Raw genomic sequence first — 24,882 nt, forward strand, 5'->3', positions numbered from 1 at the left:
AGGAGGAAGGAGGTTTTAATGATGCGCCTACCATAGTTTGGGGAGGACGTTTCGTGGGTCGCAACATTTGCCAAGAAACTTCTGTGCCGCTAAACGCCTCTGGGAACCGGGGGACTAAGGCGGGATGCAGCGGTGGCGCCCCACGTGCCAGCGTGGATGGATCTGCTCCAGCGTCGCGCGCGCGGCCACCGAGGGCGGAGGTGGGAGTTGGCGGCCCGCCCCTTCCTGGAGTAGGTCTGTCCCGTCCCGGTGTNGGAGGACGCGGCGGGGCCTCTGGGCACGTTTCAGCCTCAGCGCTTGGCGCTGAAGCCCTGGGCACTGGTCGCGCTTCCTCTTCCTGGAAAAGCCGCGGCCGCCCCCCGCCCTGCAGGGCGCCCTACCAGAGGGGTTCCGAGGGCTGATCCCGCGCGGGTGACCACAGTCTGTCCTGGGACTCGCTGGACACGGAGAACCGGCCCTGCGCTCCAGGACGGCTGGGACAGGAAAACCGGCGGCCCCAGGCCCCAGGCTGTGCAGCTGACCAGACCACCACCCACAGCGCTGCCCTTCCTCAGACCCGGTTGTCTGGTCTAGGGAAGCTCCTCCGTGAGCCCTGCCAACTGGGGGAGGAGCCCGAGAAGACATCGTTCCCAAACCAAAATTAAACCACGGGGGACACCATGGTTTCTGGGTTGCCCACGGATCACCCGTCATTTGGTGTCAGGAGGCTTATACTTTAGGACGGGAACATAGGTGAGGACTATTATATAAGGATCCATATTCTATAGAACTGTGGCCTTGAGCCAGGATTTGGTCTAAGATCTTGATCACCTGACATCCTCACTGGTGTCCAGTGAGGTGGCTGCTGGTACACCCACTGTGCAGATGAAACTGGCTCAGAGAAGTGGAGGCGCTCACCTCTGCTGGCAGGAGGACCCTTTCCTGGTGCCCCTTCCTGCTTCCAGCATGAAGACCTGGACCTGGGCTCTCTGCATTGTGCCTGCACTTGTTGGAGACTCCTACCCCTCCTTCCCCTCAGTTCCCATCACCATCTGCTCCAGACACCAAGTAATCCCATCCTACCCTTTCCACCACAGGACATCTAGGACTCCCTGGCAGTGATGTGTGTGGAGAATTTTAACCAGGATGATGATGATGATGATGATGATGATGATTTTGTGAGGAGGGATTGAACCCAGGGGCTCTTCACCGCTGAGTCACATCCCCAGCTCTTTTCATTTTTTACTTTGGGACAGGGTCTCATTCAGTTCTGAGGGCCTCACTAAGATGCTGAGGCTGATTTTGAACCTGTGATCCTCCTGCCTCAGCTTCCTGGGCCACTGGGATGACAGGACTGTGCCACTGCACCCAGCTTAACCTACAATTTTGAAATTGAGATAAGCAAGGATGGGAAAAGATCACTGGTGACCCCTTAGGCTGGTCAAGGAAAAACATATGCAGAAATGAAATGAGCCAAAGCGGCAATCTGTTGAAATGACTCAGATGTAGCCAGCACAGGCCCTGGCTCACTACGTGTCCTTAAGAGATTTTGCTCCTTGAAGTGGTGGCACCTATGGTTGCAGCTAGTTAGGGACACAGGAAGTGGTGAGTGCATGAACTTAAAGGAAGGGGCAGATGGCCAGTGGGTGGAGGCAGGAGGATCATTGAGGCCAGCCTGGGCAACACAGGGAAACCCTGTTGCAAAATAAAGTGAGGTGGGGCTGGGATGAGCGGGGATGGTGCCTGACTGCTTTTCTGGGTGGTGCTCCCCAGGGCCTTGAGCAGCCCTGGGCACTGAGCGCTTCTGTCTTTTGCAGATGTTCCCCCTTCCTCAGAAGGAATGCAGGGAGCCTGCCACCTGTCTGGGCTCGGCCTCCCCACAGGACATGGGCCGATACTGTCGGGGTGACGTGGAAGGAGAATGCTCCAGAAGAGCAGAGCTGAAGCGGCCGGAGCTCTGTGGAGTTGGTGATCCCATCGCCATGTTCTCCTCTGCCAGCTCCTGCCTGTCCTCCAGAGGCCGGGTCATCAAATGGTTCTGGGACTCGGCTGAGGAGGGCTACAGGACCTACCACAGGGATGAGTATGATGAGGACAAGAACCCCAATGTGAGCAAAGCCCTTCCCGGGCCCAAGAGGGAACTGTGGGGCGGGTACCTTCCTTGACCTGTAGGACAGGACCCAGCTGGCACCTGTAGGGTAAAATCACGGTCCTCTGCCTCCAGGAGGTCTTCTGATGGAGGTCCTAGAGGCCCACAAGCAGGGGCCTTTTATAGTGACCCCCCATTTATAATTAAGTGGACACGGACTTGTGAAGGAAGAGTTCAAGAGCTGTAGAGTGTTTCTGCGTGGATAGCCTGACAAGTATTCACCTTGATTTTGTTTTCTTTTTGTGGGGCTGGGGTTAGGATCAAGCTCTCCCTCCTGCCAGGCAAGTGTTCTAACCCCCCCCCCCCAGCTGTCCCCACCCCCACCCCTTCAACTCTGGAGCTAGGACAGAGCTGGGTTCAGTGCATGATGGTTCCGTTTCTTTCAATCTCTGCTCACCTCCAAAATAGGATAATTATACCTGCTGTAGAAGAGTGGAGATTAAATGGAATTTATGATGGGATTAGCTCAGGGCTTGCTCTGGGGTACAGGGAATAAATGTTGCTGCTATTATATTGATATTATCTGCCCAATTATTATGAGGTATTACTAACTACTGTTAGTAATACCTTCACAGATCAGAGAGCTGCACAAATTACCCTTTAATAATCTTTATTTCTTCAGCAGCACCCAGGTACCAGACGCTCTTGTAGGTGCTGGCATTTTAACATTTTAACAGTATGCATTTATGATCTGGGTGGGAGACAGCGAACAGACAAAAGCATCTCTAGATAATATAAGGTTATAATAGCTGTAGAGAAAAATAAGGCAGGTGAAGTGGATAGAGAATGGTGGTAATGTTGCTATTCAATAAAATGGTCACAGAAAGCTACTTTAATGAGGTGACATTTGGACAGAAACCCGAAAAAAAAAAAAGGGTGAGAGGTGGTGTTAGCCATCAATTGCTGTAACAAATTCCTTCAAATCTCAGAAATTCAGGTGGGAAGAGTCTCAGTTTCTGGAATCCTGGTGGGTGCCTCACAGTCAGGATCTTCTGTGGAGTTGCCCTGAAGCTGGGGACATCTCCCGGGGGAGAGAGAGGGAGAGGGTGGGGAGGCGCCATTTCCAAGCTAACTCACCTGGTGACTGGAGGGCCTCATTTCCCTCCACAGGGGCTTTCCCACCAGCCCACTTCCTACCTGGCAGCTGCTTTTCCAGGGCAAATGACCAGGAGAATGAGGCCAGGTGTTCCCAAGATGAAGCCACAGACTCTGTAGTACCCAGTCTCAGAAGTGACATCCCATCACGTCTGCATGTTTTATTTTGGTCATCAGAAATGAGTCGCTAGGTCCAGCCCACATTCGAGGGTGTGAATAGCAGGATGTGGGGATCCCTGGGAGCCACTGTAGAGGCTGCTCACCAAACAGGAGTGAGCCATGTTGTACCTGGGGAAGAGCCCAGGGTGGAACCATGCTGGATGAACCAAGGGACAGAAAAGGGAACATTGGTCTGCAATGAAGCTGTGAGGTTTGAAGGTCATGAGGTGGTGTGGTAATAGGTCCCATGGGTGTCACGGGCCACTGCGAGCCTTCTCATTTTGGATCAAGTGGGCGAGGAGGTGTTGCAGGGAGATTCGATATGGCCTGATTTCTGTTTTTAAGAGATGCCTTGGACTGTGCATGAGCCTGGACAATAGGTGAGGGAGTGGGGAGGACAGGAAGTGGAGAAGCTGGCGTGGTGATGGGGTTGGGCCAGGATCTCTGCAGTGGAGCTTGGCAGCGGGTGGACTGTGCGTGTATTTGGAAGGCAGAGCTGTCAGGGTTTGCAGGTGCATTGGCTGTTTGTCCCTCAGGGGGAGATCACGGCCTTTTATGTGTCTTTATCTCTGCTCATTCCAGGTCTATTTTTTCATCTTTCCGTCTTCCTTTACTCCCATTGCCCCTCTTAATTTGGAGGTCAGGAGTCAGCGGGGTGGGGGGCAGCACTGCGTCTCTGGGGACTCTAAGGGAGAGCTTGGGCTGGGCCTTGCATCATATCTCTCCTATGAGAATAAAGGCCTTCTGGGGTAGGGATCAGGTGTTGGCTGGGTCTCCAGGGGGAACATTTACACTGACACGAGGCCGTTCTTTATCTGTGGGGAGGATACTGGGGACTGAACCCAGGCTACATCCCCAGCCTATGAGGGCTCATTTTTTGAGGGGGGGGGGTACGGGGATTGAGCTTAGGGGTGCTTAACCACTGAGCCATATCCCCAGCCCTTTTTTGTGTTTTTATTTAGAGACAGGGTCTCACTAAGTTGCTTAGGGCCTCTCTAAGTTGTTGAGGCTGGTTATGAACCATGATCTTCCTGCCTCAACCTCCGAAGCTGCTGGGATTACAGGTGTGTGCCACTGCATGTGGCCGAGGGCTAATTCTTATTGACCTCCACCTGGTTTCTGTTCCTGGAGAACATAGTTCTCTGTGTACATTCTTTCATCCTGTAAACATGTATGGATTCCTGCTAAGCTCCTGAGAGATACTGTAAGGTCCTGGGTGTGCATCTGCCTTTGGGGAGTTCGCCTGCAGCAGGGGAGTAGAGCATGGACTTCTGTCCCCATGGCCTGGAGCAAAAAGTCAGCAGTGCTCTAGAGGGGTGACAGATTAAGAGCCATGGAACCCCAGAGAAGAAAAAGCCCTTCTAGGTGGGATTGGGGGGCAGGCTACCTGGAGGAGATGGCATTTGAGCAGAACTTTAGAAATGGGAAGAGAGAGCCTGAGGCCAAGGGGGGCAGGGCTGGAGTGAGACCAGGAGGGGTGGCGGGAGGGCAGGGTGGCAGAGCTCCCCGTTTGCTGACCCTGTGGGCTCCTTTCGCGGGCACTCCTCTGCCATGCTCACGTGGCCCCATTCCTATCATCTCCAGGGCGTCATTAACTTGGGCACCAGTGAGAACAAACTCTGCTTTGACCTGCTGTCCAGGCGGGTGAGTCCAGGGGATCCCTTCTTTGGAACACTTGTCCCTAAAGGACCTGCTGTGGGCTCTTGGCCTGGCCAGGGAGTCAGGGGACCCCAGTTGCCTTGGGAACCACTTTCTGGGTGATCTAGGCCCATCACTTCCCTGTGATCCTGATCCTTCATCAGTTCAGGCTCTGCCCCTTTGGTCCCTCCTGCTGTGTTGGGTCCCTCACTCCAGGGGACTCAGTGCCATCCTTTTTTTTTTGTACCAGGGATTGAACCCAGGGGTACTTAACCACTGAGCCACATCCCCAGCCCTTTTTATATTTTATTTAGAGACAAGGTCTCCCTGAGTTGCTTAGGACCTTGATGAGTTTCTGAGGCTGGCCTTGAACTCTCAATCCTGCCTCAGCCTCCCGATTAGAGGCGTGTGCCACTGTGCCCTTCAGGGGAACCCAAAGTCCTGATTCGTGACTTTGGCAATTTCCATTACCAATTTCAAGCTCCAGGTGTGCCATCCTGGCTCAGCAGGATTGGAAGAGAGATATGGTGGCCCAAGCTCATTTGTATTCCCACCATATGGAACGTGACCCCAAGAGTGGGGTGGCAGCACAGTGCAGGACAAGCGGGAAGTGACTATGTTCACGTCCTCATTCCCTTGCTTTTATTCTTTGCTTGGTCTATATTAAATTATTTCTCAAAAGACTGTTTCCGGGCTGGAGTTGTGGCTCTGTGGTAGAGCATGGACCTTGCCCGTGTGAGGCTCTGGGTTTGACCCTTAGCACCACATAAAAATAAATAAAAGTATTGTGTCCATCTACAACTTAAAAAAAGAATGACTGATTCCAACATAGCTTTCAGATTCCTGGAAATCTGGAAAGTTCCTGGATTTCATAATCCAGTTCCTTGAGCAGGGGATCTCCAGTTGGAGCTTGGGTTTGTAGAGGCAGCAATGCTTCCCCCAGAGGACAGCTTTCCAAAGGAGAAAAATCCAAGCCCCAGGGGCTGGGTTGTAGGGAGGGTCTTCAAAGCCGGTTTTCCCTAAAGCCAGCTCTTCCTGAGACAGTTCAGCACTGAAAAAGAGAGTCACATATGTAATTTGAAATTTTCTATTAGAAAGTTAAAAGAAAGCTTGGTAAAATTTCACCATGTAATCAATATAAGAGATGTCAATACAGTTTACATACTTCCTCATAGTAAGTTTTCAAAATCCAGTGTCTCCATTTAGACTCACCACGTATCAAGAATTCAGAAGCCACAGTGGGCCATGGGGACCATGTTGGACCAGCTCTGAGGGATGACAGGAGGAGGGAAATGGCTGGACACGTGGCTGATTCCCATTCCTCTGGTCCCACCACCCAAGGACCCTGCGTTATTAGTCCTTTCTTTGACATTTGGCCTGTGATGCCCTAGAGGTCTAACCCAGCACCTGGTCACGGAGGTGATGGTCCAGAAATTGCCATCTTTTCCACAGCGTGATACTAAGCCAAACCTGCCAGAGAACAAGTGGTCTTGAGTCCTTCTAGAAGTTGGAGCCAAGACCGAGGTGACAGCACCCTGCTCCCTCTCCTGGCACTGTCTGTGCAAGCCACACCTAATTTTTTTTTGGTGGCAATGTTGCATGAAGAGCACTCGACCAGAGGCCAAATTTCTGGGTTTGGGTCTCAGCTGTGTCACTGAATGGCTGTGGGACCTTGGCAGAGTCACCTCACTTTTTTGACACTCAATCTCCTCATCTGCAAAATGGGCATGGGACATGCTGCTGCTCTGGGGTTTCTCTGGGACCTGCTGCCGTGTGGAAGCAGGAGGCAGTGGATCCCTCAGCCCGTCCCTCTCCTCTTTGTCCCCAGCTGACTCAGAGTGACATGCTGCGGGTGGAGCCGCCCCTGCTGCAGTACCCTGACTGGAGGGGGCACCTGTTGTAAGTACTGCTGTGGGACAGTGGATCTCAACATGGGCGGTTTTGCTCCCCCAGGGACGTTGGGCAAGGCCTGGACACAGGTTGGAGGGTCCTAACTTGGAGGTGGAGATGCTCCTGGCCTTCAGTATTAGTGGCCAGAGATGCTGTCTGCACAGGACAGCTTCCCCAACAAAGAATTGTCCAGCTCCAAATATCAGGCGTGGCAGGTGGAGAGAGCCTGCTGAAGGCAAAGGGCCGAGTCCTGGAGGCCTTGATCCTGGGGTTCCCTGCCTGTCCCCGCCCGGCTCAGGAGCTCCCAGTTTGGTTTCCATGAACCTGGGTCTGACGTACAGGCAGGGCCTTTGGGTGAGGAGTCTGTTCTTCTTCTCAGTAGCTGATAGAAGCCAGATCCCATGTCTCTGTGAGGTGACTCTGCTAAGGTCCCACAGCCATTCAGTGGCAGAGCTGAGACCAAACCCAGAAATTTGAACTCTGGTCAAGTTCCCTTCATACAACATTGCCACCAAAAAAAAGGGGGGGGGGAGGTGTGTGGCTTGTGCAGACAGTGCCAGGAGAGGGAGCAGGGTGCTGACTCCTCAGTCTTGATCCCATATCGGGGAGCTGGCTGGGCTTTTCCTAGCCCTAAGAGAGGAAGTGATGGACAACACTGATGCTTGGCTCTACTGCCTGAGAGACACCAGGGGCCAGAGAAGAGGGGTTCAGTGGCCAAGGACTTGATCCCAAGACTGATTCCAAAGCTCCTTTTAAACAGTGATTAGGATGGTGAGCCCTGGAGACAGGCCGCTGGGCTTGGGCTTGTGTTCTGTACTTACCAGCAAGTGTCTTGATTTCTTCAGACCTGTTCTGCTTTGTGCTGGGGATTGAACCCAGTGACCCTTTACCATTGAGCTACATCCCCAGTCCTTTTTATATTTTATTCTGAGACAAGGTCTCACCAAATTGCTGAGGATTTCACTAAATTGCTGAAGCTGGCCTTGAATTTGAAATCATCCTGCCTCAGCCTCCTGAGTTTCTGGGATTACAGTGGCTAAACCTGTTTCTTTGTCTGTAAAATGGAAATATTAATAATTATAGTGTTGTGTTCTCAAAATAAGAGGATAAATGTGTAGGATAAATGTAGAACTACAGGGAAAGAAAACTCAGCACATGTAGGAGGGGACCTGGGAGTGAGGACAGGTGCAGAGCATAATGCCCATGTGGGAAATGAGGGGAAAATAATGGCAGGGGCCTGAGAATTCCCCAGAGGAGCTTCAGGGTGGCCTGTGGGTTGAGGACCTTCTGGTAAGCAGGGCCTATCTGTCTGTCTGATCTCTAGCCTCCGGGAGGAAGTGGCTAAGTTCCTGTCTTACTACTGCAAGAGCCCATTACCCCTCAAAGCAGAGAATGTGAGTATCCCCCTCCTCTGCTCTTTCCTGCCCTTTTGCTCTGCTCCCACTTTTGGCTGGCCAACAGCGAGGTGGGTTGGGATCAGCCTATTTTTTAAAAAATGTTTTTTAGTAGTAGATGGACACAATACCTTTTTTTAAAAATTTATTTATTTTTAGGTGGCACTGGGGATAGAACCCAGTGCCTTATGCATGCTAGGCAAGTGCTCTACCATTCAGCCCCAGCCCCAGCCCAGCCGTCAATCTTGATTTGGTTCACAATAGAATAAGCAATGCCTGCTCCCTTCTTGACCCCTGACCCTAGATGCATTTTTAAAATTTTTATGTTTTGGTATTGGGGATTGATCCCAGGGGTGCTTTATCAAGGAGCTACATCCCTACCCTTTTTTATTTATTATTTTTATTTTGAGACAGGGTCTTGCAAAGTTGCTTAGGGTCTCACTGAATTGCTGAGGCTGGCCTCAACTTATGATCTTCCTGCCTCAGCCCCCCATGTTGCTGGGATTGCAGACGTGCACCATTGCACTCAGCTGGCCCTAGATATTTAGAGTTGGGGTAGAATCTCTGCCCCACACAGTGCTGTGAGCCCTCTTGGCCTCCTCACCTTCAGGCAAGATCCTCTGAGTGACCAGCTCCTGGGTTCTTCCTCAGGTGATACAGAGCAGGGTCCCCTCAAATGACTTTGGCTATAGGGGAGGAGGGTGTTTGTCTAGACAGAGCCTCAGGATGCTGAAGGGGAACCTGACTCTCTTCTGTGCTGAACTGGGACAGAGGTTATGGGTTTTCACTCCCTCTTGGAACTCTGTCATCCTGTCCCTTTATGTCACCCCCAGGTGGTTGTTCTGAATGGCTGTGCCTCTATCTTCTCTGCTCTGGCCACGGTGCTGTGCGAGGTGGGGGGTAAGTGAACTCAGGGTCTGCTCTGAACTGGGGTCTACACAGGCAGGACCCCCAGTTGTCTGACCTCACGGGCTGCCCTAATGTGCTTAGAATAGAATACGGGAGGCCACAGAGGTCTTACATCAATGGCTTGAGGAGACTCCCAGGGCGTGGCCATACCAGGGGAGGGTAGAGGGAGCTGGCTCTGGGCTTTCTGCATCCTCCTGTGACACCATGGCCCAGAGCAGGAGGAACAGGAGGAGGTTACGTGGTGCCATCTCTTTCACATTGGGGGAGGGGAGTGGGAGGGAGCACTTCCCAGAAGGGTCTCCACAGAGCCCCTTTGAACTGACCTACAATGACTGAAACCCATTCCCAGAGCAGTCCTTGGGCAAAGGGGAGGAGAGAGCCAGGGTTGGCTTACACTAAACTTAGTTTGTCCCCGACGGCTGGGGAAGGCCTGCCATCCCCTCGTGTCTTAGCAAGGAGGGACACTGGGATGACCATTGAGTAGGCAGCCAGCCAGGCCTGCTGCACAAGCCGTGGTCTTAAGACCTGGCCTTGGTCAGGGGTTTCTGTTGCCGGGGACAGAGGCCTGTTCACCATGGCTTAACCAATACTGGTAATGGCCGTGGGTCTATTGACCACATACTACATTCCAGGCCTTGGCATAAGGCTCCACACATCCATAATATCTCATTTAACCTCACAGTGTTCCAGGGTGGTTGGTTCTATGGCAAACCCATCCTATAGGTGAGGAGCCTGAGGCCCAGAGGTTAAGGAACTGTCATAGAGAAAGAGATAGTCACCAGGAAGATCCCTGGTCAGAATATAATAGGCAATTGCCAACCCTTTCTAGAATAATCAAAGAAAGGGACCTTCCCAACAAAAGTTCAGCAGAGTCCCCAGCACACTAAGTACTCAGCAATGTTAGTCATTAATTGCAAAAGATCTTGACTTACGGGTTTTCACCTTGACCATGGTGTGAAGGCGTGTACAGTCAGTGGGAACTGTACTTCAGATTTTGAACTGGGGTCCTTGTCCTTGCTGGCGGTATGTGCTACTGTATTTTCTGCTACGCTGGGCAGTGGAGTGAGCCCAGCTCCCAGGCAGCCACGAGATCATGGACCCCACACATGGGCCATGTGGCTAAACTGCAAGGTTTGGCAGGTCAAGTGGATTAAATGTACTTTTGACTTAATGACATTTTGGACTTAATGTGGACTTATCCGAACAGAACCCCCATAAGCACAGGAGCATCTGTATTAGGAAGGGGACCAATGTCAGTGGCCTGAGCTTTAGAGTTTTGGGAATTGAGCTGGCACGTGCTCCAGATGATCCTCCAGGATGCCCAGGGGGTCAGGAGTGTTGCAGCCAGAGGATGACAGGTCCTGCCTGTTCCTGTCCCCAGAGGCTTTCCTGATCCCCACCCCTTACTACGGAGCCATCACACAGCATATCTACCTCTATGGCAACGTCCGACTGGCCTATGTCTATCTGGACAGTGAGGTGAGAGTTCCTGCGTCCCAGGTGGGTCTGGGCCTTCCCCTGGCCAGGGGTTTCCTGGGTCTGAATTGTGGGTGGGCACGGGAGGAAGTCCATGCCGAGGGCTCTGGAGCTGCTGTGAAAAGGGCTTGGAGCCCTCCATTGCCACATGGCTGCCTGTGCCTGGGTCCTGGAGGGTCCCCTGCTCTAGGCTCTAAGATTCCTGGGGTCCACATAGAAGACAAGAACTAGCCACCAATATAAAGGTGGTGGACAGGGGACAGAGACCTTAACATGGAAGCCCTGGGATCCTACCAGAGGACCCCTGTGGGCCTCTGCTGGAAACCTGAGAGCCACAAGAGGTGTCCCTGATGTGACTTGTGGAGTGGAGGACCGGAAGAGGAAGTGGCCCCACCTGTTTTCCAGGGACTGAACTGAGGCGATGGGGGGTGAGGGACCTGAGAACTCAGGGTTGGGGGGTCCCTGAATGGAGACGTTGGTGGGTCTTCTTCCAGGTCACTGGGCAGGACACACGCCCCTTCCAGCTCACGGTGGAGAAGCTGGAGACGGCCCTGCAAGGAGCTAAATCTGAGGTCTGGAGATGGTTCCAACCAGGGCTGGGAGTGGGTGGGTCTGGACACAGCATGGACCCCTCTTCCCGTGGCTCATCTCCTGAGAGCTGGGTTGGGGGCCATGATGGGGACACATGGTAGTGTGGTAGCACAGAACCTGGAGGTTCTGCCCATTGGAACAAGACCCTCATGCCTCTGTGTAGAGAATCAACCCGGGACCTTCGTGGAAGGTGCCCCCCTCTCCCCACTGCCTCTGACTCGGCTTCTAGGGGTCAAGTATGGAGCAGGGGGACTGTGGGTTAGTGAGTCTCCTGAGAGGTGGAGGGGCTGGTCCTGTTCACTAGAGGGGATTGAAATGCAGAGGGCCCCCTTCTCTGGGGGCTCCTTTTAATCCACTTTTCAACCGTCTGCCTGCTTGGGTGATTTTACCTTGGTCCTTAGAGCGATCACGTGTTCACTGTAGGAAAGTTGAAAGTTGCAACCCGTGCCCTTGAGTTTTGCAACACAGGCCACCTCTCCTGGCTCGTGGGCACATTCCCCTCTGTGCTCTGTGTTGGTTTTCTTCTCACAGTCAGCCCGATGCTGCAGATGTCATTCTGTGTCCTACTGTGCTTCATGTGGGTCCTGACCATGTCCCCAGGACACTCAGTTCCCTGGGAGCCACCAGGGATCAGCCCCATCTAGTGGGTCTGCCTGGCCTTGGGGAGGAGCTGAGGTCTCTGCCTGTGGATGGTTTCAGGGTGTCAAGGTCAAGGGCCTCATCCTCATCAACCCCCAGAATCCTCTGGGGGACATCTACTCCCCGGGAGAGCTGCAGGAGTTCCTGGGATTTGCCAAGAGGTGAGTCCCCCCCAGTAGCTCCTGGGTCCATCCAGGCTCTTAGGTGGGCTCTGCTGCAGGCCCTGCGCCCTCTCACCCCACCGCGGGCTTCTACCTGCCTTGGCCTCTCCCTGGCAGCGCGGCAGTGAGAGGGTAGGGCTTTGCTGGATGCCATTTCTCTCTGTTCCATTTTATTTTTAAAATTAGGCTTTTTGTTGTAGTGGTGGTGCTAGGGTTTGGACCCAGGGCCTTACACATGCTAGGCAAGTGCTCCTCCACTGAGCTTCATTCCAGCCCTTTTCAAATCTTTGTTTTGAGAAAGGGTCTGGCCAAGTTGTCCAGGTGGACCTTGAACTTGCCTCCTCCTGTCTCAGCCTCCTGGGTGCTGGGATTACAGGGGTTGCCACTGCACCCAGCGTGTCTTCCACGTGATAGTAATGGCTTCAGTCACTGCACGGCCCAGCCCTTTGCTTACTGTTTCTTTTAATCCTCACAACGACCCCATAAGAAATAGACACTTGGGGCTGGGGTTGTGGCTCAGGGGTAGAGTGCTTGCCTCGCACATGGGAGACCCTGGGTTCGATCCTCAGCACCATATAAAAATAAATAAACAAAATGAAGATATTATGTCCATGTATAAGTAAAACTGTATTTAAAAAAAAAAAAAGAAAAAGAAATAGACACTTCATGATCCCCAGCCCTGGGAGCCTCGGAGTGGACACGTCAAGGGTTGGGCCAGATTTGAATGTGGGTCCTCTGCCTTGAGCCTCGTCCTTAAATGTTCCTCCCAGGGAGGACCCTGAGGTCCAAGCTCTCCCTGACAGGGCTTCAAAGCTCCTCTCCCCTTTGCTTTGTAAGTGCTGCTTCCTGGTTGAGAAAATAGGCAACAGAAGGGTGTTCCTGGAGAAAACGAGTCTGGACACCCTGGGTAGGCGGGTCCCTCTGGGCTGGGACAGGCTGCTCCCTGGGAGCACATGTGGCTGTAACCTGTGGCCCAGCTCTCTCCCGCCCTCTCCTGGCGGCAGGCACTCGCTGCACGTGATCCTGGATGAAATCTACATGCTGTCAGTGTTCCAGGAGTCGCTGGAGTTCCGCAGCGTCCTGAGCCTGGAAAGGTGAGGCTCCTGGGCTCAGCTGACCCGCCAGCCCCACTGGCCTCTCTGTGGCTGGCCCACAGGGTGTGACCTGGCCAGGGCAATGCTGCTAACACCTAGCTGACCCAAGGGGTCCTCAGGCCCCCAAGAAGGTGGGTGGCTGGGCTGCATCCGTGGATTTGAGACTCTTCTGTGGAGACCCTGAGACCTCCAACCCCGGGCCTAGGACTCCAGAGGGAAGATGGGAAACTGGCTGCCTGGCCGTTCCTTCATGCCCAGTGGAGCTGCGGTCCCTCCTCCCTCCCTGCCTCCCTCCCTCCCTGCCTCCCTCCTTCCTTCCTTCCTCGCATCCATGGAGCGAATAAGCACTTTGGGCTACTTAAATTAGTGGCCTTATCCATTAGATTGAGTCTGAGCACAGAATTTATGAACAAGATACCTTTGACACACTTGGACCAGATCATCTGTGAAGTCTGTAATCTGACCCCGAGGCAGGATGACAGTTCCTGATGTTCCTACTGACTTTTCAGCCCTGTTGTGGCCTTTCTGTCACTTGTCTCTCAAAAGCTCTGAGAGGACGATGGCATGTGGAGTGTGACTCCCATTCATTTTGTGCATTAGGAGAGTGAGACACAGAGAAAATAGAGACTTGCCCATGAGCCTTGGGTAGACATGGGAACAGTATCTGTGGACGTCTGCTCTGTGCCTGGCCCTGTGCTAGTGCTGGGGGACATCAGTGAATGACCAAGACCTTGGCCCTTCCCATGTAGAACCTTTGATAAACCCCAAACCCTAGCAGCACAACACCCAGGTAGTCATTTTGACCTCGGTGGTGGCAAGTGCTAAATGGAGAATTCTGGGGAGCTCTGGGATGACCTGCAGGGGTACCCCACTGGCTGGGGAGAGTCAGGAGGTCTTTGAGGAAGTGACACTTGAGCTGTATTCTAGATCAGAAGTTGGCAAATTTCTCCTCTAAGGGGCCAGATGGTACATAAATTTAAGGCTTTACAGGCCTCATGGCCTCTCACTCAACTCTGTCATGCACATTGTGTCAGCCAGTGAGCATGGCTCTGTCCTGATGAAATGTTATTTAAGAAAACAGACACCAGGTAGATTTTCCTGCAGGCTGTTGTTTGCTAACCCTGCTCTAAAGGATGCACAGGAATTGGTGGTTCTGAAAGATTGAAACAGGGCCCGGACCCAGGACCAGATCCGTCCATCCATCTCCTCATTTGTTCGTGGAAATGGGCCTGGGCGCCCTGGTTCTGGCTGACTCTGTTCCCACACTGTGCCCTCTGCAGGCTGCCCGACCCCCAGAGGACCCATGTACTGTGGGGCATGAGCAAGGTGAGTGTCTGGGTGGCTGCGGGGAGTCAGAGAGATGGGAGAGAGACAGGTGGGTGGAATCAGCTCCCTCTGTGGAGGGTGGCCACAGCCTCGGCTGTCTCATCTTGCAGGACTTCGGGATGTCTGGGCTCCGCTTTGGCACGCTGTATACAGAAAACCAGGACGTGGCCACCGCTGTGGCTTCCCTCTGTCGCTATCACGGCCTCAGTGGCCTGGTCCAGTACCAGGTGTCAAAGCTGCTCCAGGACCGTGGTGACTGCCTGGGTTTGGTGCCCTGAAAGAGGATGGGGAGGGTTATGGTCTGTCTCGGGTGCTCCAGGGATCAGTGGCTGTATCCTGCTTGCAGGTTCAGAAAGGGAAGTCCGATGGCAAAGGACTTCATGGCCACCATTTACTGAGCCCTGCAGGTGCTCTTGCTGTATCTCATTTGTCCCTCCTGAGGACCCTAGAAGCTCAAATTCTTATATTTTCCTCATCATTTTACAGATGAGGAAAAGAAGGACCAGATACCCCACCTCCACTGTAACATGTAATAGTTTTAAAAACACAGGCGACATCACCGGCTGAGCAGGAGGCAGAGCAGCTGGAACTCTCATGCATTGCTGCTGGGGATTCAGGTGGTTCAGCTACTTTGACAGCCATTTGCCAGTTTCTCATAAAAACACTGACCTTACCACCCGGCAATCCCACCTCTAGATAGTGCACACACATGCACCCAACAACCCTCATGGAAATTGAGGTGGAAACAATCTGGATGTTCTTCCCTGAGTGAGTGGGTACAGACACCACCACATGGGCACATCCACATCATGAAGTCCTTCTGCAATAAGATCCCCGACAGCACAGATTCGTCCTGGAGGTATTAGGCTGGTGAAGGAAGTTAGTCTCAATGGATTACATACCATAACGTTCCACTTCCTGGACATTTTGCAAAAGGCAAACTAGAGTGATGGAAGCAGATCAGGTTGTGGGGCAGAGGCCAAAGAGGCTGTAAGTGGTATGAGGGTGTTTTCTGGAGTGAGGGAACTGTTCCTAATCTTGCCTATGGTGGTAGGCACACAAATACATAGATGGGTGATCATCTGTCAGTGCCTGTCTGGGATCTGGCCCTTGGTCTGTGTGGCTCCAAAGCCTCACTTTGTAACCAGGTACATCTTTGGTTTGCTCTGCATCCGGAGGGGCTTTGTGCTCTGGGCTCCTACTGGGCGTGTGGAGGCTGGAGCTGGAGGCCTCAGGGTTGAGGGGCGCCTTACAGGGACCCCTGAATTCCCGCCCTCCTTATCCTCCCTCTCAGACTGGATCAACCGCGTGTACCTGCCTGAAAACCTTGCCCGGCTCAAGGCTGCCCACACCTACGTCTCGGAGGAGCTCAGGGCCCTAGGGGTCCCCTTCCTGAATCGTGGGGCAGGCTTCTTCATCTGGGTTGACCTGAGGAAGGTGAGCTGGGGTGCAGGCTGGCGGGGCACAAGCCTTCCTCTAGCAGGTGACAGGCCCTGGGGATCTCCTCTGTGTCCTGAGCCTCTACCCGCCCTTTCCAGTACCTGCGCAAGGCCACCTTTGAGGAGGAGACGCTGCTGTGGCGCCGTTTTCTGGACAATAAGGTGCTGCTGTCCTTCGGCAAGGCCTTTGAGTGTAAGGAGCCCGGCTGGTTCCGCGTGGTCTTCTCAGACAGGCCCCAGCGGCTTCGCCTGGGTGAGCAGCCGCCTGTCCCCGCCCCTCGCAAGGGTTTGCTGGTCCCCACCTGTGCAGCACCAGCGCTCACAGCCCTCACTTCTCCTTCTCAGGGATGCAGAGGGTCCGGCAGGTGCTTGAGAGCAACCCCAAGTGACAGAGGAAGCCCCTCCCTCCCAGGGCAGATGAGCTGCTCAGTGTCTGGTCAGCAGCCACTGCCTCCGACCTGGACGATCTGGGGCTGCAAGACGGGCTGGACTTGCCCCAAGGACCTCTTTCCTGCCCGACTGGGTGGCAGCAGGAGACTCCTTAAGCTGAGCTTCATCTTGGCCATTGCTGTCCCCTATTAAACAACCTGGGACCAGCTAGACGTTTCTGTGTCTCTGTCGTGAGTCATTTGTGGAACAGGGGAGTGCAGAGGGCTCCTGGCCACCGCCCTCAGCTCCAGGAGGAGGGCAGAGCCGACAAGCCACCTGGACCTTCTTGGTGATGGCGTCTGCATGCTTCTTTATTGCCAGGGAAACAAGCCAGAGGAGCAGCGCACAGAGTACGCCAAGAAGGAAAAGGAAGTGACCACCGGCTAGGGGGATGGGGCGAAGTCAGTCTGTTCAGATCTGAGCACATCAGGCACCTAGGAAGGTCTCAGCTGGGGACCAGAGGACAGGACCCCAAGGTGGGAGTCAGGAGGGGCTTCTCTATAGGCATTGAAGTGGCCCCTCAGGATCGGGGACTCTCCTCCTACTTGGAAAGGAGCTGTCTTCTCTGATGTCCCCAAAGCAGAGTATCCCAGCAATGGCTATGGGGGAATTTGGGGACTGGAACCCAGAACCGAGGCTGCCATGGCGCTGGGCTGGCCAAAGATGGCCCCATCTGTCTAAGTGGACCAAAGGTTGCCTGCCCCACCTGCAGGTGTGCTTTAGTTGAGAGCCTAAATGTGCTTTCTGATCCCTCAAGCTGTGTGCTGAGGAGCTTCTCAGCTGCCCACACCCCTGCTTAGGAAAGCTGACTCAGCTGGGCACAGAGATGCTCGCCTGTCCTCCCTGCTACTCAGGAGGCTGAGGCAGGAGGATCTCCTGAGCCCTAGAGTTCAAGGTCAGACTAGGAAACAATGCAAGAGGCCACTTCATAAAGACAAAGAAGAAAATGTGGACTCTGACTCTTAACTTCTTCTTTAAGACAACAGAAGTGAAACACTAGTACTTCCATTCTCTAAACCATGTTATTTTTTAGTTTGTTCTCTCCCTCTGTTTTGATCTGCCACTCATTCACTCACTCATTCTTCTCCCCTGTCTTTCATGGAATACTGAAGGTGTGTAGACCCGACGCTGGGGGAATCACATGCCTCATTTCTGACTCCACAGTCCTCGAGAGCTGACCCCATTGACCTCCATTTTCACAAATGGGAGACTGAGTTTAAAGAGAGTGACCGATGGCTGAACTGTCCAGAGCTCCAGCCTCAGAGCCAGGTGCAGGCAGAGTTGGTTTGGTTTGCACTCTGTGCTCTTTCCAGGTACCAAACCAACTCTTAGCATCGGTTTATTTCTCTGTTCTCTCTTAGATATATCCGGATTTTTAAATTATCTTCCTCTACTTTTTTGTAAATTATATATCCTGTTTCTTTTCCTTCTGGTTGTTAGACTATATATTATCACACATATGTATAACTCACTAGTCTAAAATTGGTGCCTTTACCCTTCTTCCAAAAACAAGAGCCTTAGAATACCAGTAATCTTTTGTAAACTAGGATCCCTGGATATTTTTGTTGTCTGTTTTGTTTTAGTATTTTTTTTAGTTGTAGTTTGACCACAATACCTTTATTTTATGTATTTATTTTTATGTGATGCTGAGCATCTTACCTAGCGCCCCACATGGCTAGGCAGTCACTCTTCTGCTGAGCCACAACCCTAGTCTCTTTTGTTGTCTATTTTAATTCTGCCTTTTAACTGAGAAATCTTGCTTTACATTGGCTTGGATTTGTCACATAGTCATTTCATACATCTAGGTCTTTTGTTTGGGGTCACTTTCCTTCTGTCTGGTGAACGACACTTGAATATCCTTTGGTGGGGCTCTTAGCATTTGGTTCTCTGACATGTCTATACTTTACCTGTTTTTTTTTTTTTTTTTTTTTTTTGCTTCCAACTGGTAAAAGAAACAATCCAATAGGATAGAAATTATAAATATGTGTCCTCTGCCACGCGACCAGCATGCTAGCTTCATACTAGAGGTTCCAAACATAGAAGTTAACTAGTGAGATCAAAATAAAGACCCATAAAACTCAATTTACCTTTTTCTTGCCCAGCTCAGAGATGGCTTCTCCTGGCTCCTGCTTCCAGGCACCTCGTGGTAGCGAGGTTTACACAAGAGACCAGCAGGAGAGAGGAAGAAGCAAGCCAGAGAGTGGGCTTTTATTGGGGAACAAAAATTTCAGGGGAATATTCCATCCAATGAAGGTCGATGGGGACAGCATTCCAAGGTCAGGGTCAGTGATTGGTTTCCAGGTCAATGGTCAGTCACACCCCCACACGGACAAGCCCTCACACCTGGAAAGGGTTGGGAAGGCTCTGACACAGCTGGTCTGAGCACCTCACACCCAGTCAGGGAGGTCGACCAATCACGTGCGAGAACAACTTCCCATAGTATGCCCCAAACATGGGTGTGTATAATTATAGAAAAAGACACTACTCCAATGGAAGCATCAGATAGACCCCAGTATAATAATTTGGGTGATTACAACACATCTCTATCACCATCAGATAGACCATGCAGACATAAACTCAGTAAAGACTCTTTAGACCTGAGAAATATTACAAATCAAATGGATTTAACAGACATCTGTAGAATATTTCATCCAACAAGATCGGAAAATACTTTCTTTTCAGTGATTCATGAAACATTCTGCAATATAGATCATATTCTAGTTTACAAAAAAATAGCAAATATGAAAAAAAATTTCCTTGCATCTTATCATAATGGAATGACATTAGAAATCTACAAAACAGCCAGGTAGGATGGGGCACACCTGTAATCCCAGTGGTTAGGGCACTGAGGCAGAAGAATTGTGAGTTCAAAGCCAGCCTCAGCAAAAGAGAGGCCCTAAGCAACTCAATGAGACCCTGTCTCTAAATAAAATACAAAATAGGGCTGGGGATGTGTACCCCCCCCCAAAAAAAAAAAGAAAAGAAAGAAAGAAATCAACAAAACAAAATCCTATGAAACTATATAAACACAATGGAGATTGAACAATATGCCTTTTGAATGATGATGGGTAATAGAATGAATGAAAGGAGAAATTTAAAAATTCTTAGACTCAAATGAGAATAATGACAGAATATATCAGAACCTTGGGGACACTATTAAGGTAATTGTAAGAGGAAAGTTCATCCTATGAGTACCTACAGGAAAAATCAGAAAGATCCCTAATAAACGACCTAATGATGGAGCTCAAGTTCCTTGAAACAGAAGAATGAACCAATTCCAAAGCCAGTTGAAGGAATGATGTAATTAAGATCAGAGGTGAAATCAATGAACGTAATAAAATATACAAAGGATCAATGAAACAAAGAATTGGAGTTTTGAAAGGTAAAAATTATTAATAAGTCCCTAGCCTAACTAAACAAAATAGAGAAGGCCCACATTTACAAAATTGTGATGTAAAAGGAGAAATCAATACATTCTCACAGAAATCCAGCATATCATTCAGGAATATTTTGAAAACTTACACTCTTATAAATTATAAAAACCTCAAACAAATTGTGACATTTCTGCTGAATAAAAATCTTCCAGACTTTACGCAGCTCCCCAGGTGCTATGAAGTTGGGGACATTGGATGGAATTAAACCAAAAATAAAAAGTAAAAAAAAAAAAAAAAAATCTTCCAAAACTGAGTCCAGAGGACATGGAAAACAGAAAAAAAAAGACCTGTAATGAGATAGATGCACCAATAAAAAAATCCTTCCAGCAAAGTAAAGGGAAGCCCTGATGGATTCTCAGTGAATTCTACATACATTTAAAGAATAACATCAATACTCCTTAAATTATTCCATGAAAGAGAAATAAGTGGAATACTTCCAAATTCATTCTATGAAACCAATATTCACATTCACACCAAAACCTCATAATGATACATCAGGGAAAGAAAACTACAGAAAAATACCCCTCATGGACTTAAAGGAAAAAATACTAATAAAATATTAGCAAATCATGTTCAACAATAGTTTACCTCATAAAGAATACCTCACAAAGAAGTTTATTTTGTTTCATAAACACAAGGATAGTTTAATATAAACCAATCAGTGAACATAATTCATCACATAAATAGACTGAAGGACACACATTACTTGCCTTAGTCATCTCAATAGAAGAAGAGAAGGCCTTGACAAAATTCTGCACCCATTTATGATAAAAAACAGGAAAAATTAGCAAGTGCTGATAAACAAATTTAGCAAAGTAGCAGGTTCCTAAATTAACATACAAATAATGAATGGCCTTTCTATACACCAATAACTATTCTGCTGAGAAAGAAATTAGAAAAACAATTTGATTCACCATAGCCTCAAAAATTACCTAGAAATAAATCTAACCAAGGATGTGAACGATCTCTACAATGAAAACTATAGAACATTGAAGAAAGAAATTGAAGATGACTTCAGAAATGAAAAGACACCGCTTGTTCATGGGTAGACAGAATGAGTAACATAATTAAAGTAGGTATAATACCAAAAGCAATATGTAGATTCAATTAAGTCCTCCTTCAAAATACCTATGATATTCTTGACATAAATAGAAAAAATAGCCCTAAAATTCATTTTAGGAAGAATAAAAGACCCAGAATAGACAAAGCAATCCAGGCCAAAAAGCAATGCTAGAGGTCTTGTGATACCTGACTCAAATTATTGTACAGAGCTATAGTAATTTTAAAAAAGTATATGGTATTGGGATAAAAACAGACACAGAGACCAGTGGTACAGAATTGAAGACACCAAGACAATTCCACACATCTACATTCATCTAATCCTTGACAAAGATACCAAAAACAGAGACTGGAGAAAAGAAGCCTTTTAAACAAATGATGCTGGGAAAACAGTTACCCATATGTAGGAGAATGGAGTTGAGCCTTGTCTCTCACCAGCACAGCAATCATCCTAAAATGGATTGAAAACCTAGTAGTTAGAACAGAAAGTATGCAACTCCTAGAAGAAAATATAAGGCTCACACTCCAGCGTATAGGCGCAGAAGATGACTTTCTCAGTAGATCCCTGAATCTCAAGAAATGATGCCAAGAATAAATAAATGGAATGGCATCAAATTTACAAACTTCTACACAACAAAGGAAACAATTAGGAATGTTAAAAGATGACCTATATAATATAATGGAGTAAAATCTTTGCTAGCTATGCTTCTGACAGAGGATTAATATCTAGAATATATAAAGAGCTCAAAAAGCACCCCAAAGTCAAATAACACCATTAATGATTGGGTAGACAAATTAGATAGACACTTCTGGAAAGAAGAAATACAGATGGCCAACATAAAAAGATGGAAAAATGTTCAACCTCATTAGCAGTTAGGGAAATGCACATCCTTAGAGTCCGTCAAGATTCTCCTTTTTAATACTTGACATTGAAGCAATTAGCAAATGGTTAACTCTGTTGACTCTACCTTCAAACTCTATGGGAATCATTTTCTCCTCATTAAAGAAGTCTCTAGACCAAACCACCATCATTCTTGTTCCCCTGGAATAAGTCTTCTCATCCACGCTTCTACATTGAGTTTTGCTCTCATATATTGTTCAGTTCAGGAGGCTGAGGGGGGCTTCGTGGCCGCAAATGGGCTAGGAAAAGTTGTCCAGGATGAATGCTCAGCACGCTGCCCTCGCCACTTACAGCCATCTACACCTGACTCTGAAAAAGAGCACCAACCTCGAGCCTGGGCAGCCATGGGCCTCAGTGGCTGCCGAGCTGGCAGCCCGCTGCCCAGTGCTTCACCTATTTTTGAAAGATGGTTTCACTGGGTGCAGAATCCTAGGTTGATAGTTACTTTATTTTCTTTTTTAAATTTATTTTTTTATTTTAAAAGAAATTTTTTTGTGGTTGTAAATGAACAGAATGCCTTTATTTTATTTGTTCATTTTTATGTGGTGCTGAGGATTGAACCCAGTGCATCACGAATATGACAGGCAAGCGCTCTGCCCTTGAGCTACAGCCCCAGCCCTTAATTTATTTTTTATTCTAATTTATTCTATATGACAGCAGAATGCATTACAATTCATATTACACATGTAGAGCACAATTTTTCATATCTCTGGTTGTGTACAAAGTGTATTCACCCATTCACGTCTTCATATATGTACTTAGGGTAATGATGTCCATCTCATGTCATCATCTTTTTTTACCCCCATACCCCCTCCCTTACCCTCCTACCCCTTTGCCATATGTAGAGTTTCTCTAACCCTCCCATGTTCCCCCTCCCAACCCCACTATGAATCAGCTTCCTTATATCAGAGAAAACATTTGGCATCTGATTTTGGGGGGATTGGCTAACTTCCCTTAGAATTATGTTCTCCAACTCCATCCATTTTCTTGCAAATGCTGTGATTTTATTCTCTTTTATTGCTCAGTAATATTCCATTGTACATATATATATACCACATTTTCTTTACCCATTCATCTACTGAAGGGTATCTAGGTTGGTTTCACAGTTTAGCTATTGCGAATTGTGCTGCTATAAACATTGATGTGGCTGTATCTCTGTAGTACGTTTTTAATTTCTTTGGGTATAGATGGAGGAGTAGGGTAGCTTGGTCAAATGCTGGTTCTATTCCCAGTTTTACAAGGATTCTCTATACTGCTTTCCAGATCGGCTGCACCAATTTGCATTCACACAAGCAATGTATGAGTGTGACTTTTCCCCCACATCCTCACCAATATTTATTGTTGCTTGTATTCTTGATAGCTGCCATTCTGACTGGAGTGAGATGAAATCTTAGAGTAGTTTTGATTTGCATTTCTCTAATTGCTAGATGTTTAGAGCCACAGCCGAAGGGGCCCCAGCAAACTTCCAGCTGCCAGCTGATGATTGGCTCACAGCGGCCCCAGCAAACTTCCAGCTGCCAGCTGATGATTGGTTCACAGTGGCCCCAGCAAACTTCTAGCTGCCAGCTGATTGGCTCCTCTGCGGTGATGCTCATTGGGCTGTTTCCCCGCCCTTTTAGACCATGGAGCTGCTCATTGGGGGACTTTTTTTGGCTCCGCCCACCCGACCCAGCCAGTGGGCCTCAAGAGCAGGAGGAGTGGGGGTGTTGAGAGGCTTGTGGCAGTTGGGCTCTGAGGGAATTCCTGAAGAGCTCTGTGTTGTGGCGTGTGTGTTCTAAAAATAAAGTTTGTTTCTGCTTGACAAGTGGCTGGTGAATTATGCCCAGCCAGACTGTGGCATTTGGTGTCCCGTATGGGGAACGACTGAGGGTAAGTGATAAGGTAAACTGCTTGCCCCTGAGGGCAGGGTGAGAGGATGGGTAGCCATTTTAAGATTCTTCTTTCGTTTTGTTTCGCTTTTGTTTTAAGTTGCCTGTTCCTGGAGATGTGTAAGATGGAAGGAAAACTGCTCACATCTGAGGAAAAACTATTTGCTTCTGAAAACAGATAGGGAGAAAGGACGGATGGACATTTCAGGAGGATAGAAAGGCTATTATAATGATTTTGTGTTGTTCCATTTTTGTTTCATTCTGTCTCGGTTTTGTTTGGTGTTATCTTGTTGGGTTGTATTATAGTAGAAATATGGGATCAGAAATTAGTAAAAAAACAAACTGAAAGAGTGTTAAGTAAATTGTTAGAGGAAGGAGGCATCCCAATAAAATCAAGAGCAGTCAGGGCATACGTTGATACAATACAAAAATGTAGCCCATGGCTTTTTAAGGAGGAGTTGTTAAATATATCACAATGGGACCATCATGGTGAAGATTTAAGGGAATAGGAAAAGAAAAACCCAGGAACTCTGCCACTTGGCACATTGCCATTGTGGGCGTTGGTATCTTGTTTGCTTAGTCCAAAGCCTTCAGTTCAGACAATGGTAGAGGAAGGAGAAGACATATTGATTCAAGTAAAAGAGAAGGTCTCTCAAGTTAGACAGAGGAAGAAAGTTTAGAGCAGAAAAAGCCATCAGGGGAAAAGTTACAAGAGGAGATGGCTACTAACACCTTTCTATCACCAGAGGGCGTAAGTGTCCAACCAACAGCGCAACCTCTACAGAAGACTGCTACTAACACCTTTCTATCACCAGAGGGCATAAGTGTCCAACCAACAGCGCCACCTCCATATGCTGGGAGGCCACCAACCCCCGTAGTTGATAGATGGGATCCTGAGATAGGACCTCAAATATTAACATGCCCTGTATTTGAGCAGGCAAGAGGGCAGCGAATTCACCATGCTTTAGATTTCAAAACAGTGAAGCAGCTAAAAGAGGCTGTAACAACCTATGGTCCTCAAGAACCCTTCACTGTAAGCATGGTCGGATCCATTACCAACTTGAACATGATGCCAGCAGATTGGGCTAGTATGTGTAAAGTTGTGCTAAATGGAGGACAATGCCTGTTATGGAAGGTTGCCAATGAGGAATTTTGCAAGGAGACGGTTAGGCGAAATGCAGCAGCTGGTTATCCTCAGAGAAATCTAGATATGTTGTTAGGAAAGGGACCTTATGAGGATCAGCAGCAACAA

At 49.2% G+C, this 24,882-nt stretch overlaps 1 protein-coding gene across 3 annotated transcripts; it reads left to right on the forward strand.

Moving 5' to 3' along the window:
• The first annotated feature begins 221 nt into the window (after positions 1-221).
• On the forward strand, positions 222-16,541 carry Accs (1-aminocyclopropane-1-carboxylate synthase homolog (inactive)). Of its 3 annotated transcripts, none has more exons than XM_015477803.2 (15): positions 223-732; positions 1,797-2,087; positions 4,967-5,026; positions 6,849-6,919; positions 8,235-8,304; positions 9,138-9,204; positions 10,595-10,692; positions 11,184-11,261; positions 11,980-12,080; positions 13,085-13,174; positions 14,455-14,500; positions 14,611-14,752; positions 15,795-15,937; positions 16,039-16,192; positions 16,285-16,541. In XM_015477803.2, exons 2-15 carry the CDS (start codon positions 1,797-1,799, stop codon positions 16,326-16,328), a joined length of 1,455 nt encoding a protein of 484 aa, XP_015333289.1. In that variant the 5' UTR covers positions 223-732; the 3' UTR covers positions 16,329-16,541. The 3 variants fall into 3 exon arrangements, with proteins under 3 accessions (XP_048644598.1, XP_015333289.1, XP_015333290.1); XM_015477804.2 differs by lacking the exon at positions 223-732 and adding an exon at positions 1,291-1,584; XM_048788641.1 differs by lacking the exon at positions 4,967-5,026 and having other exon boundaries at positions 222-732.
• Positions 16,542-24,882: the final 8,341 nt, after the last annotated feature.

This window comes from Marmota marmota, unplaced genomic scaffold (assembly GCF_001458135.2).
Source record: "Marmota marmota marmota unplaced genomic scaffold, marMar, whole genome shotgun sequence".
NCBI classification, from domain to species: domain Eukaryota; kingdom Metazoa; phylum Chordata; class Mammalia; order Rodentia; family Sciuridae; genus Marmota; species Marmota marmota.

Bases quoted from the DNA above. Each gene is read 5' to 3' on its own strand.
- Accs (XM_015477803.2), top strand. From the start codon at position 1,797: ATGTTCCCCCTTCCTCAGAAGGAATGCAGGGAGCCTGCCACCTGTCTG. The intron at 11,262-11,979 runs GTCTGGAGATGG...GGATGGTTTCAG, and splicing joins TGCAAGGAGCTAAATCTGAG to GGTGTCAAGGTCAAGGGCCT. The intron at 13,175-14,454 runs GTGAGGCTCCTG...TGCCCTCTGCAG, and splicing joins AGCGTCCTGAGCCTGGAAAG to GCTGCCCGACCCCCAGAGGA.